We start from the raw sequence: 18,464 nt of genomic DNA on the forward strand, positions 1-18,464 counted from the left end.
ACTTGTGACAGGATACTTCACGGGACTGGATCAGACTCTGAATGTGGCTCTCCAGCAGGGATACAACTTCCTAAAATCCTGCCCCGAAATGAAATCCATCCTTCATGAAATCCTCCCCACTCCACCAAGAGTGTCTTTCCACCGTCCACCTAACCTTCGTAACCTCTTGGTTCATCCCTATGAAATCCCCAAACCACCGTCCCTACCCTCTGGCTCCAACCCTTGTAACTGCCCCCAGTGTAAAACCTGTCCTATGCACCCTCCCACCACCACCTACTCCAGTCCTGTAACCCAGAAGGTGTACACGATCAAAGACAGAGCCAGGTGTGAAAGCACCCACGTGATTTACCAGCTGACCTGCCTACACTGTGATGCTTTCTATGTGGGAATGACCAGCAACAAACTGTCCATTCACATGAATGGACACAGGCAGACAGTGTTTGTTGGTAATGAGGATCACCCTGTGGCTAAACATGCCTTGGTGCACGGCCAGCACATCTTGGCACAGTGTTACACCGTCCGGGTCATCTGGATACTTCCCACCAACACCAACCTATCCGAACTCCGGAGATGGGAACTTGCCCTTCAATATATCCTCTCTTCTCGTTATCCACCAGGCCTCAATCTCCGCTAATTTCAAGTTGCCGCCACACATATCTCACCTGTCAGTCAACATCATCTTTGCCTCTGCACTTCCGCCTCAACTGACATCTCTGCCCAAACTCTTTGCCTTTAAAATGTCTGCTTGTGTGTGTGTGTGTGTGTGTGTGTGTGTGTGTGTGTGTGTGTGTGTGTGTGTGTGTGTGTTGGCGCGGGCGCGCTCGCGCGAGTATATACCTATCCTTTTCTCCCCCTAAGGTAAGTCTTTCCGCTCCCGGGACTGCAATGACTCCTTACCCTCTCCCTTAAAACCCACATCCTTTCATCTTTCCTTTTCCTTCCCTCTTTCCTGACGAAGCAACCGCCGGTTGTGAAAGCTCGGAATTTTGTGTGTGTGTTATTTTATTGCGCCTGTCTACCGGCACTTTCCCGCTTGGTGTAAAATATATATATACAGGGTGTTTCAAAAATGACCGGTATATTTGAAACGGCAATACAAACTAAATGAGCAGCGATAGAAATACACCATTTGTTGCAATATGCTTGGGACAACAGTACATTTTCAGGCAGACAAACTTTCGAAATTACAGTAGTTACAATTGTCAACAACAGATGGCGCTTCGGTCTGGGAAACTCTATAGTACGATATTTTCCACATATCCACCATGCGTAGCAATAATATGGCGTAGTCTCTGAATGAAATTACCCGAAACCTTTGATAATGTGTCTGGCGGAATGGCTTCACATGCAGATGAGATGTACTGCTTCAGCTGTTCAATTGTTTCTGGATTCTGGCGGTACACCTGGTCTTTCAAGTGTCCCCACAGAAAGAAGTCACAGGGGTTCATGTCTGGCGAATAGGGAGGCCAATCCACACCGCCTTCTGTATGTTTCGAATAGCCCGAAGCAATCACACGATCATCGAAATATTCATTCAGGAAATTAAAGACGTTAGCCGTGCGATGTGGCCGTGCACCGTCTTGCATAAACCACGAGGTGTTCGCAGTGTCGTCTAAGGCAGTTTGTACCGCCACAAATTCACAAAGAATGTCCAGATAGCGTGATGCAGTAATCGTTTCGGATCTGAAAAATGGGCCAATGATTCTTTGGAAGAAATGGAGGCCCAGACCAGTACTTTTTGAGGATGCAGGGACGATGGGACTGCAACATGGGGCTTTTCGGTTCCCCATATGCGCCAGTTCTGTTTATTGACGAAGCCGTCCAGGTAAAAATAAGCTTCCTCAGTAAACCAAATGCTGCCCACATCCATATCACCGTCATCAATCCTGTGCACTATATCGTTAGCGAATGTCTCTCGTGCAGCAATGGTAGTGGCGCTGAGGGGTTGCCGCGTTTTAATTTTGTATGGATAAAGGTGTAAACTCTGGCGCATGAGACGATACGTGGACGTTGGCGTCATTTGGACCGCAGCTGCAACACGGCGAACGGAAACCCGAGGCCGCTGTTGGATCACCTGCTGGACTAGCTGCGTGTTGCCCTCTGTGGTTGCCTTTCGCGGTCACCCTACCTTTCCAGCACGTTCATCCGTCATGTTCCCAGTCCATTGAAATTTTTCAAACAGATCCTTTATTGTATCGCTTCTCGGTCCTTTGGTTACATTAAACCTCCATTGAAAACTTCGTCTTGTTGCAAAAACACTGTGTTCTAGGCGGTGGAATTCCAACACCAGAAAAATCCTCTGTTCTAAGGAATAAACCATGTTGTCCACAGCACACTTGCACGTTGTGAACAGCACACGCTTACAGCAGAAAGACGACGTACAGAATGGCGCACCCACAGACTGCGTTGTCTTCTGTATCTTTCAAATCATTTGCAGCGCCATCTGTTGTTGAAAATTGTAACTACTGTAATTTCGAAAGTTTGTCCGCCTGAAAATGTACTGTTGTCCCAAACTTATTGCAACAAACAGTGTATTTCTATCGCTGCTCGTTTAGTTTTTATTGCTGTTTCAAATATACCGGTCATTTTTGAAACACCCTGTATATATATATATATATATATATATATATATATATATATATATATATAATGGATTATTGTCACCATCGCCCAAATATTTGGTGTACTGTACACAAATTTTCACACTCTGTGACTCACCACACTGTCTACATTGTACAAATTTAGAAATTACATCTGATAATATTTTAAAATTTATAACAACATTACTGCACTCCTTGTCACTTTCAGTAAATTTGTTGAAACTCTCTTGAAATGGAGACAGCCTTTTTGATGATGCACTTGTTGAAGAATTACAATTAGAAACATCGTTACCAGGCGACATAACCTCTTGTACAGAAAGCTTTCTAAAATTGTTTCCTCTAAATTGTCGTTTCTTGAAAGTGCCTTTACGTTTCGTCATCTTCAATAAACACAACAAAACACACATAAACAAGCACTGCAAATGTAAGTATAAAAACTGCTCACAATCACACTTGAACAAAACTAACCGCGTGTTTGAGTGTTGTTTACAAACAGCAGAAATAAAAGAATACCGACTGTTGCATTCCCAGAATAGCCAATACACTAGGGGGAGGGGGGGGGGGGGGGGGTATAACGTGCAATATAGGAAATATAAAGTTCTAAAATATTTGCAGAAAAGTGGGTGAACGAAAAATGGGCACGACACATAAACACATGCGGTAGGAAAATGCTAAAATAATAATAATAATAATAATAATAATAATAATAATAATAATAATAATAAATCAGCAAAATCCATTTCAGAGTACTTAAATAAAACCTTAATTTGTCAAAATATGATGGAAACCGAAAATCGATGTTTTCCGACCTGAACCATGGTGTGGTCCCCTTAACTGGGCGCACCCTGCTGTTGCCTAGTGGGAACAATGTAAAACTAGAGAGTTTGCCCTTTCCAACAGTATGTTGTTCACACACATATTTCAAATAATATAATAGTTATGTTTTTCTTTCTTTTTTTTATCTGATGATTCTTTGTGATACACCCTGTATACCGAGGCACATTCAGGTAGAAGAGCAGGGTTCCCAGAAGTGAAAGCAACAGGTATCTTCAGGCAGATGGGTGTTTTGTGGCCCAGGCCAGCAGCTTTCGCACAGGTTGTTGAACAACTGAGTGGAGAAAGGAGGAGAAACTCGCTAAGCAGAGCTATAGGAATAGGCTAAACTGTGATTTTGCGACATCAATTATTCCTGTGAATGTTACTTTTCAGTAACTGAGTCCTAACAAGTTCGTCACACTTAAGAATCACAGTTACCGAATTCACAACTCTTATCCCTCTGCACTTCACTAATGCTATTTCTGTGATTTTTGCTAATTATACTTTTTATGTCATTTCTGAGGCTCCAGAGCTTCACGCAATTTATCACCGTAATGTTACGTTGTCAAGCACGAAGTGAACTGTGTCAACACAATTAAGAAATATGTTCTCCCCTGTACAGGCAACAACATGTCAGGACTTATGTTTCAGTATGCCAACTGACAAAAAGTTATGTGAAATGGTATTAATAACAATTCCAATGATTCTTCCTCTGCTGTTACAGGATAAACAGAAGACACAGTTGCCCATAGACAAAATTTCATCTCAACAAAACAATCATTAGTACATATGTTTTACTTTATATGTTCTTCCTTAGTCTTATATTAATGGACCAAGTGTGAAAATATTGATAATGTGATTCTGAGAATCAGAACACAAATTACCATACTGTACCATAAGAGTTAGTGGTTAAAATACGTATTCTAATCATGTTGTTACCTTCACATGTATGTGAATCCTATTTTCAGCCACTCAATACAGCGATAATTCAAAATATGATTTACAGCACAACTGGAGAAGTTGCCGCAGCATCTTTACGCCATCTTCGTCAGGAGTGAGGTCGGTTTCTAACTTTGCAAATGAATGCTGGGACGTCGATTATACAAAATGTGATACCTCCTCCCAGTCATCTAATGTCACAACCATTGCACAGTATGAATTATATTACTACTAATTAGCAGCAGTATAAAAGTTTAATAATCCTCATGGTTTTCAGGCGGAGCTCCCATCCTCATGTAGAAGAGATAATCTTGAAGATTAAAGACAGCTCTTTAAGAACACGCAGCGTAAAACAGCCGTAATTGATAACATATGTGTGCAACATGAGTATTGGTACAGTGTATCATTGAAGTCATTATGTTATATGAAAGGGGTGATCAATGTGAACTACACTGTGAGTGAGTAATGAAAATTCCATTCTCACCTTGTTTAAGCCATCTCATACCCAAAATTTTTCTGCCCTGTATTTAATGACGACGACTCGAGTGTGATATTGATATGTCCATCCCCCCCGCCTTGAATGATGGTTGTGACAATAGACTGACCTATAGTGTAGCACAAGGCTAGGGTAGGTTGGAGGGTTTCGTGCTCTTAGATTGATAATGTGCAAGTCAAAACAGCCAAAAATAATAATCTTACAGTTAAAAGTGGATGTTGGGAATGGTATTAATGCAATATTTGAAAATATAGACAAAAGTTTAACTGCTCTTTTTAGTTTCTGTTTGCAACTTGTCGCTGAAAGTTTGACTCGACAGTGTGTCACAAAAAACAGCATTGTACTCATGGGAAAAAATATGTTTTGCGAGTACAGTTGTTGAACATTATATAAAGTTACACAGTAGACACCAGATTGCATTTATGGTAATTTTTTTCATTATATGCGTGTGTGTAATAACAAAACACTCATCGGAGTCTTATCCATTACCTGTTTTCTGAATTAACCTTGCTGGTTTAGCTTTTACAATGTGTTGTGTACATAGTTCCGCGTAGTCAGTGAGTACACAACTTTCCCACTAGAGCACGCCCCGCTAAGCACAACAGCGCAGGTACAGCGCTCATCCGTCTCTGCACTACGAGATGGCACTGTCTTAGAGACGGACCAAATTCTGCTTCTGCCGATCCGCGTATTAATATGTAACGCAGACAATGAGATTGTTGCTAACGTAGAACCTTTTCTCCTCGCGTATCACACTCGCGCAGTGATACATGAACGCACGAGGTCTTATAATGAGTGTACAGGCCTCTGACTAGTCAGTCTGCATTTGTCTGTACCAGTCTATAGTCAAGTTTCAGTCTGCGCGTAATAAGATTACCATATTCCTGTACATAGCCATGAAGATAAATGAATAGACTGTATTACGAACTTAAGCCATCAGATGGCACACGGCATTGATGTAAAATGCTTCTTGTTACTCCTAGCTGTAACTGAAATCGCACCCAGACTCTGTAAACTAGTTATTATGATATCTGTGACTTCTCAGTCACTGAGATTTGTCAAGAATTCCATATGGCCTTAAATCTACTAATTGATTACTGATGTCTGACTTGTGCACATTCCTTGATTTTCTAATAATTTTTCTTAGGAACTTTGCGGAGTTTCTGTAGTGTGCTACAACTGTGTAATCTCTATTGTTCTTGCAAACAGATAGTTTACTTTAATTCCTTTAGCGACCCATGATTTTTTACATGGTTGTTTAATGTCCTTTCTGATTGGGTTTTATGCAAAGCTATTTTCAAATAATGATACGAATTTATTATGGAATAGATTAAATTTATGTTAGTATTTGTCTCATTATAAATTTGATTCCAGATCATCTCTGGTAACTTCTCTTAGAAACATTTGTCATGGTGTCATTACTTTTTCCGATTTCCCCTGAAGAGTATCTGTACTTTATACAATCATTTATCAAGATCAGAAAGAGCACTTGTTACCAATTTTACCTACTTATATTTACTTGTTTTTATCCACCACAATGATCCTTTCTGTTTCCATCTGCATCAATACACAAAGTTTCCTTATCCATAGCCCCAAGTACTGTTCCTGCATTGTTGCTTGGCTCATGGAATGCCCTCCAATGGCCTTACCATCAAATTATCTGTCTCCGGCTGTGACCCTTCCTTCCACAATTCTTTTTTAAATATATGTACTAAATATTATTCTACACTAACAGTTACATTATGTCATTTACTCAATATATAGCTATTTGTACTGGGCTACAAAACTAGCACAAGGAAGTGAAGGAATAAAGGCAACATAATTTTGGTACTTGAAGAGAGTATATTTCACACAGCTTTGCTTATCACAATCAGCAAACAAGAATAAGGTTTCTTTTAATGATATCACTAGTAGTAAGATATCAGTTTTTTGGGCACACAAGTCATATGTTCATCATATGTTATTACAGGAATAAATATGAGATATTAAAAAAGGGAACTTCATCTGTTTCCAAAATAATTAGGATAATGCCACACATTATTTCAATATTATGATTACAGCTGGCTATTAAACAGGATTAAGCAGGCCTATTCCAGTGCACTCTATGATGTTCGAATTTGGTCCTTGCTTAATGATGTTGAATTTTGCCTGCAAACAAAAATAGCATCAGATGACATACAAAATTACATTATAGTATTGAAGATTATACTATTTCTTTAAATGTCTATAGCACAATATACGGCACAGATTGTGAATAATAAAAATAATAAAGTTTCAAAATGATGCCAGATGAGGCACAAATATGTCTGAAGTAAATAAAGGTGCCTCAAAAAGGTTTCTCAGCAGTGAAGATTAAAGCTGGAGGAAAAGTGAAACAAACTAGCAAAATTATTTGCAGAGTATCATAGTAGTACAATTCCTGAAAATCTGGAACACTGCCATAACAACACTTAATTCACAGAAATGGAAACCAGAGGCAAGTATAGTTCTACAATAAATATTAAGAAAGTCACAACTGTTTTTAATTATGAATATTATGCTGGAAAATTAAACCGTTGGAGCATCACATATTATAAGGCATCAAACGAAAGCTGATTACATCAGCAAACATCACAACAAGCTACATTCCAAATCCTGTATGTATATTAAAAGTTACAGTTGGTTTCCTAAAATATAGATATTCAAATGTGCCACAGTCAAATCCTCCACAAGCTACATGTAGTGTGAGGGCAGAATGAGTTACCTAGTTCCTCACTGTGCCTTGCCAGATAATATCTACAGCCAACTATTAAATATGCTTTAAATGATTGTATAACTAGTCATAAAAAGAAGTTATATTGAACAGCTATGGAAGTGTGTATAAGAAAAAGTTTAACATTTGCATGAAAGTGAATATATCTAGAGGTCAGAACAACAGTTTGCTAAAGCTGGCCATACGTATAACTGTAACTAACTAGTTCATATTTTAAAAACAGATGCAAGCACGTTTAGGGATTTTACTAAAAACTTATATAGTGAGAGGTCGCAAAATGACCTTAATAGTTGTGGGATTATTCCAATAATAAGTAAATACATGCAAATAGCCTTAATTTTTAATGATGGTCATTGTTTCAATATTTAACATGGATTCAGTAGAGAGAGAGAGAGAGAGAGAGAGAGAGAGAGAGAGAGAGAGAGTGCGCGCTCTAAGGGAGAGCAGCAGTGCATATGTGGACACTGGTCTTCTGGTTTCATTCTTTTGAAAAGGAAGGTTTTGTCTTTTGCAAATAGTACTGTGTCAGTGGATGTGCTTGACGGTAGTCGAGATTGTCTAGGCAGTGAAGCAGCTTTGTTTGGGTACAAATCATTTGACTTAAAAATATTTGACATTGGCTTTTGGTGATTGAGTTCGAGGAGCAACAATAAGGACATTATATGCGAGACTTGAGACAGCTGATACCTTTAATTATTTAGTAGCTGTTTGTATTGAGACTTGCATCATGTGATGAACTTTTTTTATACATTTTTGAAGTAATTGTTTACGATATTGAGCATCATTTTAATCTTGCAAGAAACACTGAGAAATTGTGCTGTCAGACTATGAGTGCTTGCTTTGGAATTTCTCGATTCATGGGTTTTTAAAGGATCTTTCCAATATTCTATTTACAGTGCTCTGTCATCTACATTAATTATATATCTTTGTTTTCATTTGAATCTATGACTACATAGAGCCATGAATCACAACCGTGTGAACTTCTTGCAATAAATATTTACTGGGTTTAAAGAACAATTCTCCTGTTTCAACAACATTATTAAATCCACAGGATTTATTTATCCAGTTTATAAATTATTTCACTAAACATTTTAGTAAATTATACTCGTCTAAGGGACTATTGATCAGTAAATGCATGTACCTCAGAGCGCTGATGTACGATTGACCCCTACGACTCTGCAGTAAGCTCTGGCTGCAGCAACATCACCAACCACGAGAAAGAACATTGGGTTTCAATCTGACAAACATATTAACAAGCTGGATTTTCATACAGACATTACAATGGTCCATTTGAAAGTCACAAAGGAAATTACAGGCTCGATCAATGGGTATGACTTACTGCTCTGTCAATGATCCATGTATTATGAGAAAGCTTTTGACTCCAGTTTCAAGAAAATCTGTACAAAATGGCCTTGAGAAACTATGAATTGACTGAACACAGGACTGTCTCCCTATAGCTTACTTCCTTTATTTCTCAGAATTTCAAACCTCTTTCACCATTCTAGATTTTACTAGGTCAACAAATCCTACAAGCATACCTTTATTTCACTCCAGCCTTGCTTCCATTATCATTGTCTCTGTTGTGCGTTTACCTTTCTTAAACTGATTGTCATCTAATTGTTCCTCAATTTTCTTTTCCATTCTTCTGTATATTATTCCTGTCGGGAGCTTGGATGCATAAACTTTAACAGCTGATTGTGTGGTACTTTTTGCTCTTGTGTGTCCTTACTATATTTCAAATTGTTTGGATGGGATTTTTCTGGAAGTCTGAAGGTACGTCACCAGTCTTGGATTCTACACACCAACATTGGTTGCCACTTGCCCCAATTAGTTTAGAAATTCCAGTGGAATGTTATCTATCCTTTCTGCCTTATTTGATCTCGAGTCTTTCAGAGCTATTTTAAATTCTGACCATCTCTTCCATGTTGACTCCAATTTCTTCTCCTATCATCCCACCCCATCAGCAAGTACCCTCCCCCCTCACCGACACCTTCAATGTATTCTCCCCCCCCCCCCAAAAAAAATCTGTTCTCTCCCTCTCTCCCCCCCCCCCCCCCCTCCCTCTCCTGTGAGTAACACTGGAATTCCCATTGCACTCTTAATGTTGCCAACCTTGCTTTTAATTTCACCGGAGGTTGTTTTGACTTTTTTTATGTGCAGAGTCAGCCTTCCAGTGATTATTTATTTTTCAATTTCTTCACATCTTTCCTGTAGCCGTTTTGCCTTGGCTGCCTTGCGCTTGCTATATTTCATTCTTAAATGATTTATATACCGTACGGTTACATTAATGTGACCACCAGTCAACAGCCTGAATAACCACCTTTTGCCATGCAGATTGCTGCAAGATGTGCAGGAAGAGAGACAGTGAGGTTCTGAGAGGAACCAACAGGAAGGTGGAGAGGAACCAACAAGAAGGTGGATCCTGGTGAGCTCCAGTGCCAGGACTCACTGCACTAGATTTCTAGGCTGAGGATCGACGGCACGAACAGCCCAGTCGAAATGGTCCCACAGATTCTTCATTGGGCTTAAATCCGTGAGTATGGTAGCCATGGGAGAATGGTAAACTCATCCTGGTGCTTTTCAAACCATGCACATATATGCAGTTTGCAGTATACACACTGCATTGTCCTGCTGGTATATGCCATCATGCCGAGAAAACACACACTGCATGTAGGGCTGAACATGGTCTCCAAGGACAGATGCATGCTTTTGTTGATCCACTGTGGCTTCCAGAATGACGAGTTCACCCAGGGAATACCACAAAAACATTCTCCAGACCTTAATGTATCTGCCTCTGGCCTGGACCCTTCTGACAATTGTTGCAGCGTGTTTGCCCTCTGTCCAATGGGGCACAAAATGAGATTTATCTGAAATAGCCACCTGTTGCCAGTCAGCTGACATCCAGTTGTGGAATTGGAATCCCAATTCTAGCCTTTGTCACTGCTGAACAGCAGTCAGCACGGGTGCATGAACCAGGTGCCTGATGTGGAGGCCCGCACCGAACAGTTGTTCAGGTTGCCCCTTGGTTCATCTGGGCCGTCAGTTGCTGAACAGTTGGGCATCTATTTGCCTGTACACCTCTCCACAGCTGTTGTTCACCTGTCATTTATGGCCCTTAGAACACCACGGTTGCCTTGGCACCAGTTTTGGATAGTGACATTTTGATTTTTTTTTTAACCATTTGCTTTAACCACAGCAGAACATAAACAGTTCATAAATTTAGTACTTTTGGAAACGCTTCCATCCTCGGCCCTGAAGATAATGATCATGCCCTTTTGGATATCAGATAAATTGCTCCATTTCTTATATACCTTTTTCGTTGATCAATTTAACCATTTTATCTGTTACCAAAAGTTTATTTGCAGTGTACCTAAGTTTGCCTGTCTAACATCTGTGAATGCTCTTTTCAGAGATGTACATTTCTCTTCAGCTGAACTGCCTACTCTGGTTTTCCTTATTGCAGTATCCACATCTTTAGTGAACTTCAAATGTGCCTCATCATCCCTCAGTATTACAGTATCAAACTTCCTTCCACATTGACTCTTTCGGACTATTCACGAACTTCAATTTACTCTTAGTCATTACTAAAGTATTATCTGAGTCTATATCCGCACCTGGGTACACGTAACAATCCAGTACCTGATTTCAGAATCTCTGACTGACCATGACATAATCCAGCTGGAACTGTCCCTTGCCTCTGGATCTTTTCAAAGTATATCACCTATTATGATTTTTGAACAGGGTCTTCACTATTAAGATCTGAAATTTATTACAGGACTCAATTAGTGTTTCTACTTTCTCATTCCTACAGCCAAGCCCATATTCTCCCGTAGCCCTTTCTTCTATTTTTTTACCTGCAATCACATCCCGATACCCCGTAACTATTAGATTTCATCCCCCTTTACATATTGAATTAACCATTCAATAGCCTCATAAACTTTATCTTCATCTGCTACTTGCAATGTTGGTATGTGTACCTGAACTATTGTCATCAGTCTGCATCAGTTCTAATGAGAACAACCCTATCACTGAACTGTTCACAGTAACTTACTCTCTGCCCAATCTTTCTATCAATAACGAATCCCAATCCTCCTATTCCATTTTCTGCTGCTGTTACCCTATACACGTCTGACCAGAAATCCTTATCTCCTTTTCATTACCCTTCACTGGCCCCCACTACACCTACGCTGAGCCTTTGATTTTTTCCCTTTTCATCAGATTTTCTAGCTTTCCTACTACATTCAAATTTCTTACTTTCTATGCTCAGACTCTTAGAAAGTTACCCTGTCATTTATTATTCCGTGTTTTCCTCATGGTCACCTCCCGCTTGGCAGTCCCCTCCTGGAGATCTGAATGGGGGACTAATATGGCATCTTTTGCCACTGGGAGAGAGCATTACAACACTTTTTCAATTAGAGGTCTTTAATGCATTGGTTTCCACTGCCTTCTACATCCTCATTCCACTGAACATTTCTGAGTCTTACATGTTTTAAAGAGTTGTTTCTCACCCTATAAGCAAGAGAGTGCCACGAAACAGCCTGCTCCTCCAACCTCTCTGAGAAGGTCATTGACAGAATGATGTTTTTTTTTATGACGGAACTCTTCGGCTGCCACCACTGCTGTTGTTCATTTAAAATTTAAGCTATGACTGGGTTCTAACTTGGGACCCAGGACATTTTAATTAGTAATCAAAGACACTACCCATAGACCATCTACATCTACATCTACATGCAGATGTTCACCATGGGTGAACTTAACATAAGAAACTGAAATAGCTTAGCCACCTGGGCAATAGGGTAAGTTATAAAGGCGAGTTAAGAATGTTTAGAATGTCATCAAGGACTGAGTATTCTAAAATTTTATGAGAGTTGCTCAGTAATTAATGTCCTGCAATTTCTTTTTTAGAACACATTTATTATTAAGAGAGAGGATTTTTGACAGTATCAATCAACATTTCTTTTACATGTACTATTTTCTACAATCTCTATCACATTCTATGAGCTTGTGCCAACAAAGTTTAAGACCATATATTGCGCATTGGTAAAAGCTCTTGTCCTGTGCTTGAGGCCATGTTTTCTCTACATGAATTACACTCTCGTCTTCGAAGTATTCTTCGTAGAGAATCCATATGTGTTCCAAATAAATGGAAGTCAGAGTGATTCAAACGTCAACAGCAGTGGCTGTGACAGGGTCTCCTAAACACAGCTGATCACTGAGCTCTGTTCCTGCACTTCCTGGTACTAACACTCTTAATCCATCACTTGAAATCACTCCTAGCAAACTGCCATACTCTGCACATGAACGTTTATGAATGATGACTCCTGTTTCCTTTTACACAACTGAGATTTCAATTAAACTATGTTACTTGTAATGAGGGTCTTGTGTGTATGCCATTTTCATGATTCATTATGGCTCTGCTACCTGTCAGAATTGTTTGAAACTTGACACATGCAGAAGAAACATCAAATTACAAGCACCTAAAAGTTGTTTCCTACATTTATTAATAGCTGTAAAACATTTGGGGCATTATTCATTGAACTACCCTCATACTAATCTAAATAAAATGATTTTAAAAGGGAACTGTCACAACACACTATGTGCAACCGTCAGGTGCTCAGTTTCTATTTTACAGACATGGGTGTCCACAGAAACACATCGGAAGGGGTAGGGGAGACACCTAGACTCTAAAAGTGTCATTTTGTATAAAAGAAATTTTCTACTCTTCCAGGTGCAAAGATAGGACTGTGCACCAAGGGAATAAGCTGAACCACCTTCGTTTTCCCCGATTGCATTGCACTGTTTGCAAGAAATAATACAGGAACTAGACAGATCAAATTTCAAAGTCAGTCTCAGACTCAATGGTAAAACAGAAATACTGGTTGATCAACATACCGCAAGGAAGTATTAAAACTCAGTATTATTTAACTAAGTCATGAATTATATACTTTTGGCAGCTGGGGATGAAGACTGTATGGACAGCAAAAGAAAAACACCAAATTACAAATTGCCTGGCACTCTTCTGGTTAGCTAAATACACTCCTGGAAATTGAAATAAGAACACCGTGAATTCATTGTCCCAGGAAGGGGAAACTTTATTGACACATTCCTGGGGTCAGATACATCACATGATCACACTGACAGAACCACAGGCACATAGACACAGGCAACGTAGCATGCACAATGTCGGCACTAGTACAGTGTATATCCATCTTTCGCAACAATGCAGGCTGCTATTCCCCCATGGAGACGATCGTAGAGATGCTCGATGTAGTCCTGTGGAACGGCTTGCCATGCCATTTCCACCTGGCGCCTCAGTTGGACCAGCGTTCGTGCAGGACGTGCAGACCGCGTGAGACAACGCTTCATCCAGTCCCAAACATGCTCAATGGGGGACAGATCCGGAGATCTTGCTGGCCAGGGTAGTTGACTTACACCTTCTAGAGCATGTTGGGTGGCACGGGATACATGCGGACGTGCATTGTCCTGTTGGAACAGCAAGTTCCCTTGCCGGTCTAGGAATGGTAGAACGATGGGTTCGATGACGGTTTGGATGTACCGTGCACTATTCAGTGTCCCCTCGACGATCACCAGAGGTGTACGGCCAGTGTAGGAGATCGCTCCCCACACCATGATGCCGGGTGTTGGCCCTGTGTGCCTCGGTCGTATGCAGTCCTGATTGTGGCGCTCACCTGCACGGCGCCAAACACGCATAGGACCATCATTGGCACCAAGGCAGAAGCGACTCTCATCGCTGAAGACGACACGTCTCCATTCGTCCCTCCATTCACGCCTGTCGCGACACCACTGGAGGCGGGCTGCACGATGTTGGGGCGTGAGCGGAAGACGGCCTAACGGTGTGCGGGACCGTAGCCCAGCTTCATGGAGACGCTTGCGAATGGTCCTCGCCGATACCCCAGGAGCAACAGTGTCCCTAATTTGCTGGGAAGTGGCGGTGCGGTCCCCCTACGGCACTGCGTAGGATCCTACGGTCTTGGCGTGCATCCGTGCGTCGCTGCGGTCCGGTCCCAGGTCGACAGGCACGTGCACCTTCTGCCGACCACTGGCGACAACATCGATGTACTGTGGAGACCTCACGCCCCACGTGTTGAGCAATTCGGCGGTACGTCCACCCGGCCTCCCGCATGCCCACTATACGCCCTCGCTCAAAGTCCGTCAACTGCACATACGGTTCACGTCCACGCTGTCGCGGCATGCTAGCAGTGTTAAATACTGCAATGGAGCTCCGTATGCCACGGCAAACTGGCTGACACTGACGGCGGCGGTGCACAAATGCTGCGCAGCTAGCGCTATTCGACGGCCAATACCGCGGTTCCTGGTGTGTCCGCTGTGCCGTGCGTGTGATCATTGCTTGTACAGCCCTCTCGCAGTGTCTGGAGCAAGTATGGTGGGTCTGACACACCGGTGTCAATGTGTTCTTTTTTCCATTTCCAGGAGTGTAGTTTTGTAAACAATACTCCCTTTTTAACCTCTCCCATCCTAGGGTCCGAGTGACTTGTTTGCCCCAACCTATCCCTTTTCCATCCAAGGAACGAACTCGGTTTTTGTTGCATACTTAATACAGCCCACTACTTTAGTCTGACAATACATTTTTATTAAATATACACTAACACATTACACTCTGCTGTCTGCAATCTGCACGACATTTGCAATGTGTTGCTCGATATAAATGTGTTGTTATCTGTATTACTGCTACACTTCAGGGGTCTGGCGTGCTACATACACACAACCTCCTTGATGTCATTTGCAGATGAAGTTAACTGATGAAAGATGGGAAAAAAGATCATCTAATTCTCTAAAGAGGATAGCAGTATTTCTGAGACAGACAAGTTTATGAACTATGCACATGCCTTTGTGGTAAACTAATGGCACAATTGTTAATAAGTTTTATGGAAACTGAGGTGCCATGCATCACATGTTTGAGGTGAAAATGTATGTTGACCTTACAAACAACTTTGACACAGTTGTAGAACACTGAATTGTTCAAATAAACCATATTTGTCTACCACTACACGGTGAACTTTGACATGGATAGCAGCTGCTACGCACACATTTTCTGGACTAGCCTTTTTATGGTGCACCTCATTGTAAGTAGTTTGGAACTTTAATCTTGGATTTTGATTTATTTTTACTTCTGAACCAATTTGTCTCAGCCGATGTGAGGCTAAGAGGAACTACTTTTCCTCTCCATCACAAGTACAAATATAATCTTTCTTTTCCTTTTTCTTGTTTTTCTCTTGCTCCTGACAGTAAAATGACTGACTACCTTAACTGTAAGAAGATTTTCTGTTGTATAAGTCCACTTATTGCAACAATTTAGTTTTACAACATAACATGAAAACAAGCAAAACTGCAGTTAAAGAAAGGAAAATCTGGGATGGATTTGTCATATTATTGTAATCACGTTTCCAAATGTAACATTTCTATAAGTGTTATTACAAGGATATTTATAGAAAACATGATTACTCACCTCACTTAGAGATTTTGCAATGTAAATAGCTGTTTCGGTATGCTGTGTCACTGGGCCCACCTTCACCTGTGAAATGCCATCTGCTAGGGCCATGAGGACTACCATCTGTAAAGCAAAAGAAATGAGGAAGAAAAATCAAACGATGTACACAACATACATTTCCATACATAACTTTAATGATGGAGAAAAAAAAAAAAAATTGCGTACATCCATGCCTGCACAATATGTTTTGGGTCCACTGACAAATTAATATGGTCAAATTTATAGCTTTTGTATATTACATCAAGACTTTTGTTGAGAGAAAGGAGAAGTGTAAATACGGAAAAGGACAACTTCCACACAAAGCAAAGAATAGAAATTAGATGCAGCAGAAATGAGGCAAACCACATTTAAAAGTAATTATAACAGAATAAAACAGGGATGAAAGATTAGCCTATTCCAGGAGGTAGGATCGGGGATTCCCCAGACCTCGAATGCAGCGGGACAAACACCCTTCCCAACTGCCCTGCCCTTCCTCCTGAGGTAGTTGTAACTCAGAATGAAAACCACCAAGAACCAATTCCACCATCCAAGAGTCATCTGCCAATATTAGGGCAATGGGCCCTAAGTCCATACTTAGGACAGACAGCCAAAGGAGGGGGCATTCCACTGGAATATAAGCTACTGTCTGTAAGACTCCAACATCACAATGTGGGGGATGTCTGTTACACAGAAGAAAAACGGAGGTTAATCTGGTATGACTGATGTGGATACAGCATAGGACTATGGATTCCTTCCAGAAGAAATGGAAAGATGAATCCCATGCTGCAGCAGTCTCCTTGATTATGTAAAGTTTATTGGATGGGGCAGAGGCCACCAGATGCCGCTCTAAACAAGCAGAGATCTTATCTGCAAGCGTAAATCAGAAACCGGAATCAGCAAAGTGAACACAGAATGAGGAAGTTCTCCTGTAGGTAAACTGTCAGCCATTTCGTTCTCCAGGATACCCACATGACTTGGGATCCAGAGAAAGATGGCTGAGCAGGCAACACAATGAAGGTCAGTGGGAAGCTTATGAATAGCAGATACCAAAGAGTGACAAGAATAGCATTGGTCAATAGCCTGGAGACTACTCATTGAATCAGTAAATATTTAAACAGTAATGGGAGGCCCATTTAATAAAGTGGGTGGCTCTAGTAACAGCTGTCAGCTCTGCCATGAATACATCACATGGTCCCAGCAGCAAATGGTATTATATAATGTTAGGGGATGTAAAAACATATCTATATGCATGCTAGGTGTAAAAGTTTTAAGGTTGAAGGAGCTGTCAAGCTATAAATCTGGAAATCATAGTCCAGACAGGATGAAACCTGGGTCCAGTAAATCACAAAAACTGTCAATACACAATGCAGTGGCGATCAGTGGCCCAACACAGGTCACTAGACCATTAGTAGCGATGAGAAAGCGAGTGACACAACACAGAGCCCTGCAGGACACAATTCTCTTGGACTGATGGGGAACTGGGTGAAGAGCTGACTCTAAACCGGAACTACCAGTGGGATAAAAACTGATTAATAAAGATCAGTAGGGGACCTCAAAATCCCCAGTCATATAGGCTGAGTAGAATATGAGCACATTAAGCAGTATCATTTGCCTCATGCAGGTCAAAGTGGCAAAGTGCTGGCATTTAGAATAAGACTGTCGAATTGCTGCTTCCAATCTAAGCAGGTGGTCAGTTGTGGATCATCCCTCCTGAAAACCATAGTTGAGGCCCCAAGATTCAAGAACTCAGTATAATCTGCAGGCAACCATCTTTTCAAAAAGCTTACAGAGTACGTTGATCAGACTAATCAGCTGTTAACTACCTACATGTGCTGGGTTCTTGTCTGCCATAAGTATTGGGGGCAAATATGCTGTCTCACCACTGCAAGGGATAGGCACCTTAGAGCCAAAGACAGTAGAAGAGCCTGATGTCTTTGGGGAACATTCAGGTGTTGGCTAATTTGACTGAGCTGAATCCACGCCTGGGGCCGTGTTATTTGGTGAGGCAAGGGTCTCAAATGCTTCCAGTCACTGAAGGGTTCTTTATAGGATTCAGTTTTGTGGAGAAAGAAAGGTAAGGGGATGTCCTCAACTTGTCACTTCTGCAGTAGAAAGGGAGCCCAGTAGGAAGAGAGTGCTGCTGCCGTCACAAGGTGGGTCACAAGGGGTTCTGCAAGAACCACTGAATTGTTAGATTAGGGGAAAGAGATCATTTGATTGATAGCTGAAAAGGCACCATGCACAGCACTGAAGTAGGTACGTCATGTATCACTTAAAAGAGGCACATGTCATGGTCTGTGAGAAGCTTGTCAGTTAGAAAGCCGCAACTTCAGCACATGGGGTGGTGTGCAT

At 41.2% G+C, this 18,464-nt stretch overlaps 1 protein-coding gene across 1 annotated transcript in view; it reads right to left on the reverse strand.

Annotated features, from left to right (window-relative positions):
* Positions 1 to 6,673: 6,673 nt before the first annotated feature.
* Positions 6,674 to 18,464, reverse strand: part of LOC126273050 (RNA 3'-terminal phosphate cyclase-like) — an 80,185-nt gene continuing 68,394 nt past the window's right edge. Inside the window, exons 9-10 of the mRNA XM_049976446.1 lie at positions 16,092 to 16,196; positions 6,674 to 6,999 (exon numbers count right to left, since the gene is read on the reverse strand). Of these exons, the coding sequence (XP_049832403.1) occupies positions 6,919 to 6,999; positions 16,092 to 16,196 (186 nt within the window). The 3' untranslated portion in view covers positions 6,674 to 6,918. The remainder of the gene's footprint in view (positions 7,000 to 16,091; positions 16,197 to 18,464) is intronic.

Source organism: Schistocerca gregaria, chromosome 5, assembly GCF_023897955.1.
Source record: "Schistocerca gregaria isolate iqSchGreg1 chromosome 5, iqSchGreg1.2, whole genome shotgun sequence".
Taxonomy (NCBI): domain Eukaryota; kingdom Metazoa; phylum Arthropoda; class Insecta; order Orthoptera; family Acrididae; genus Schistocerca; species Schistocerca gregaria.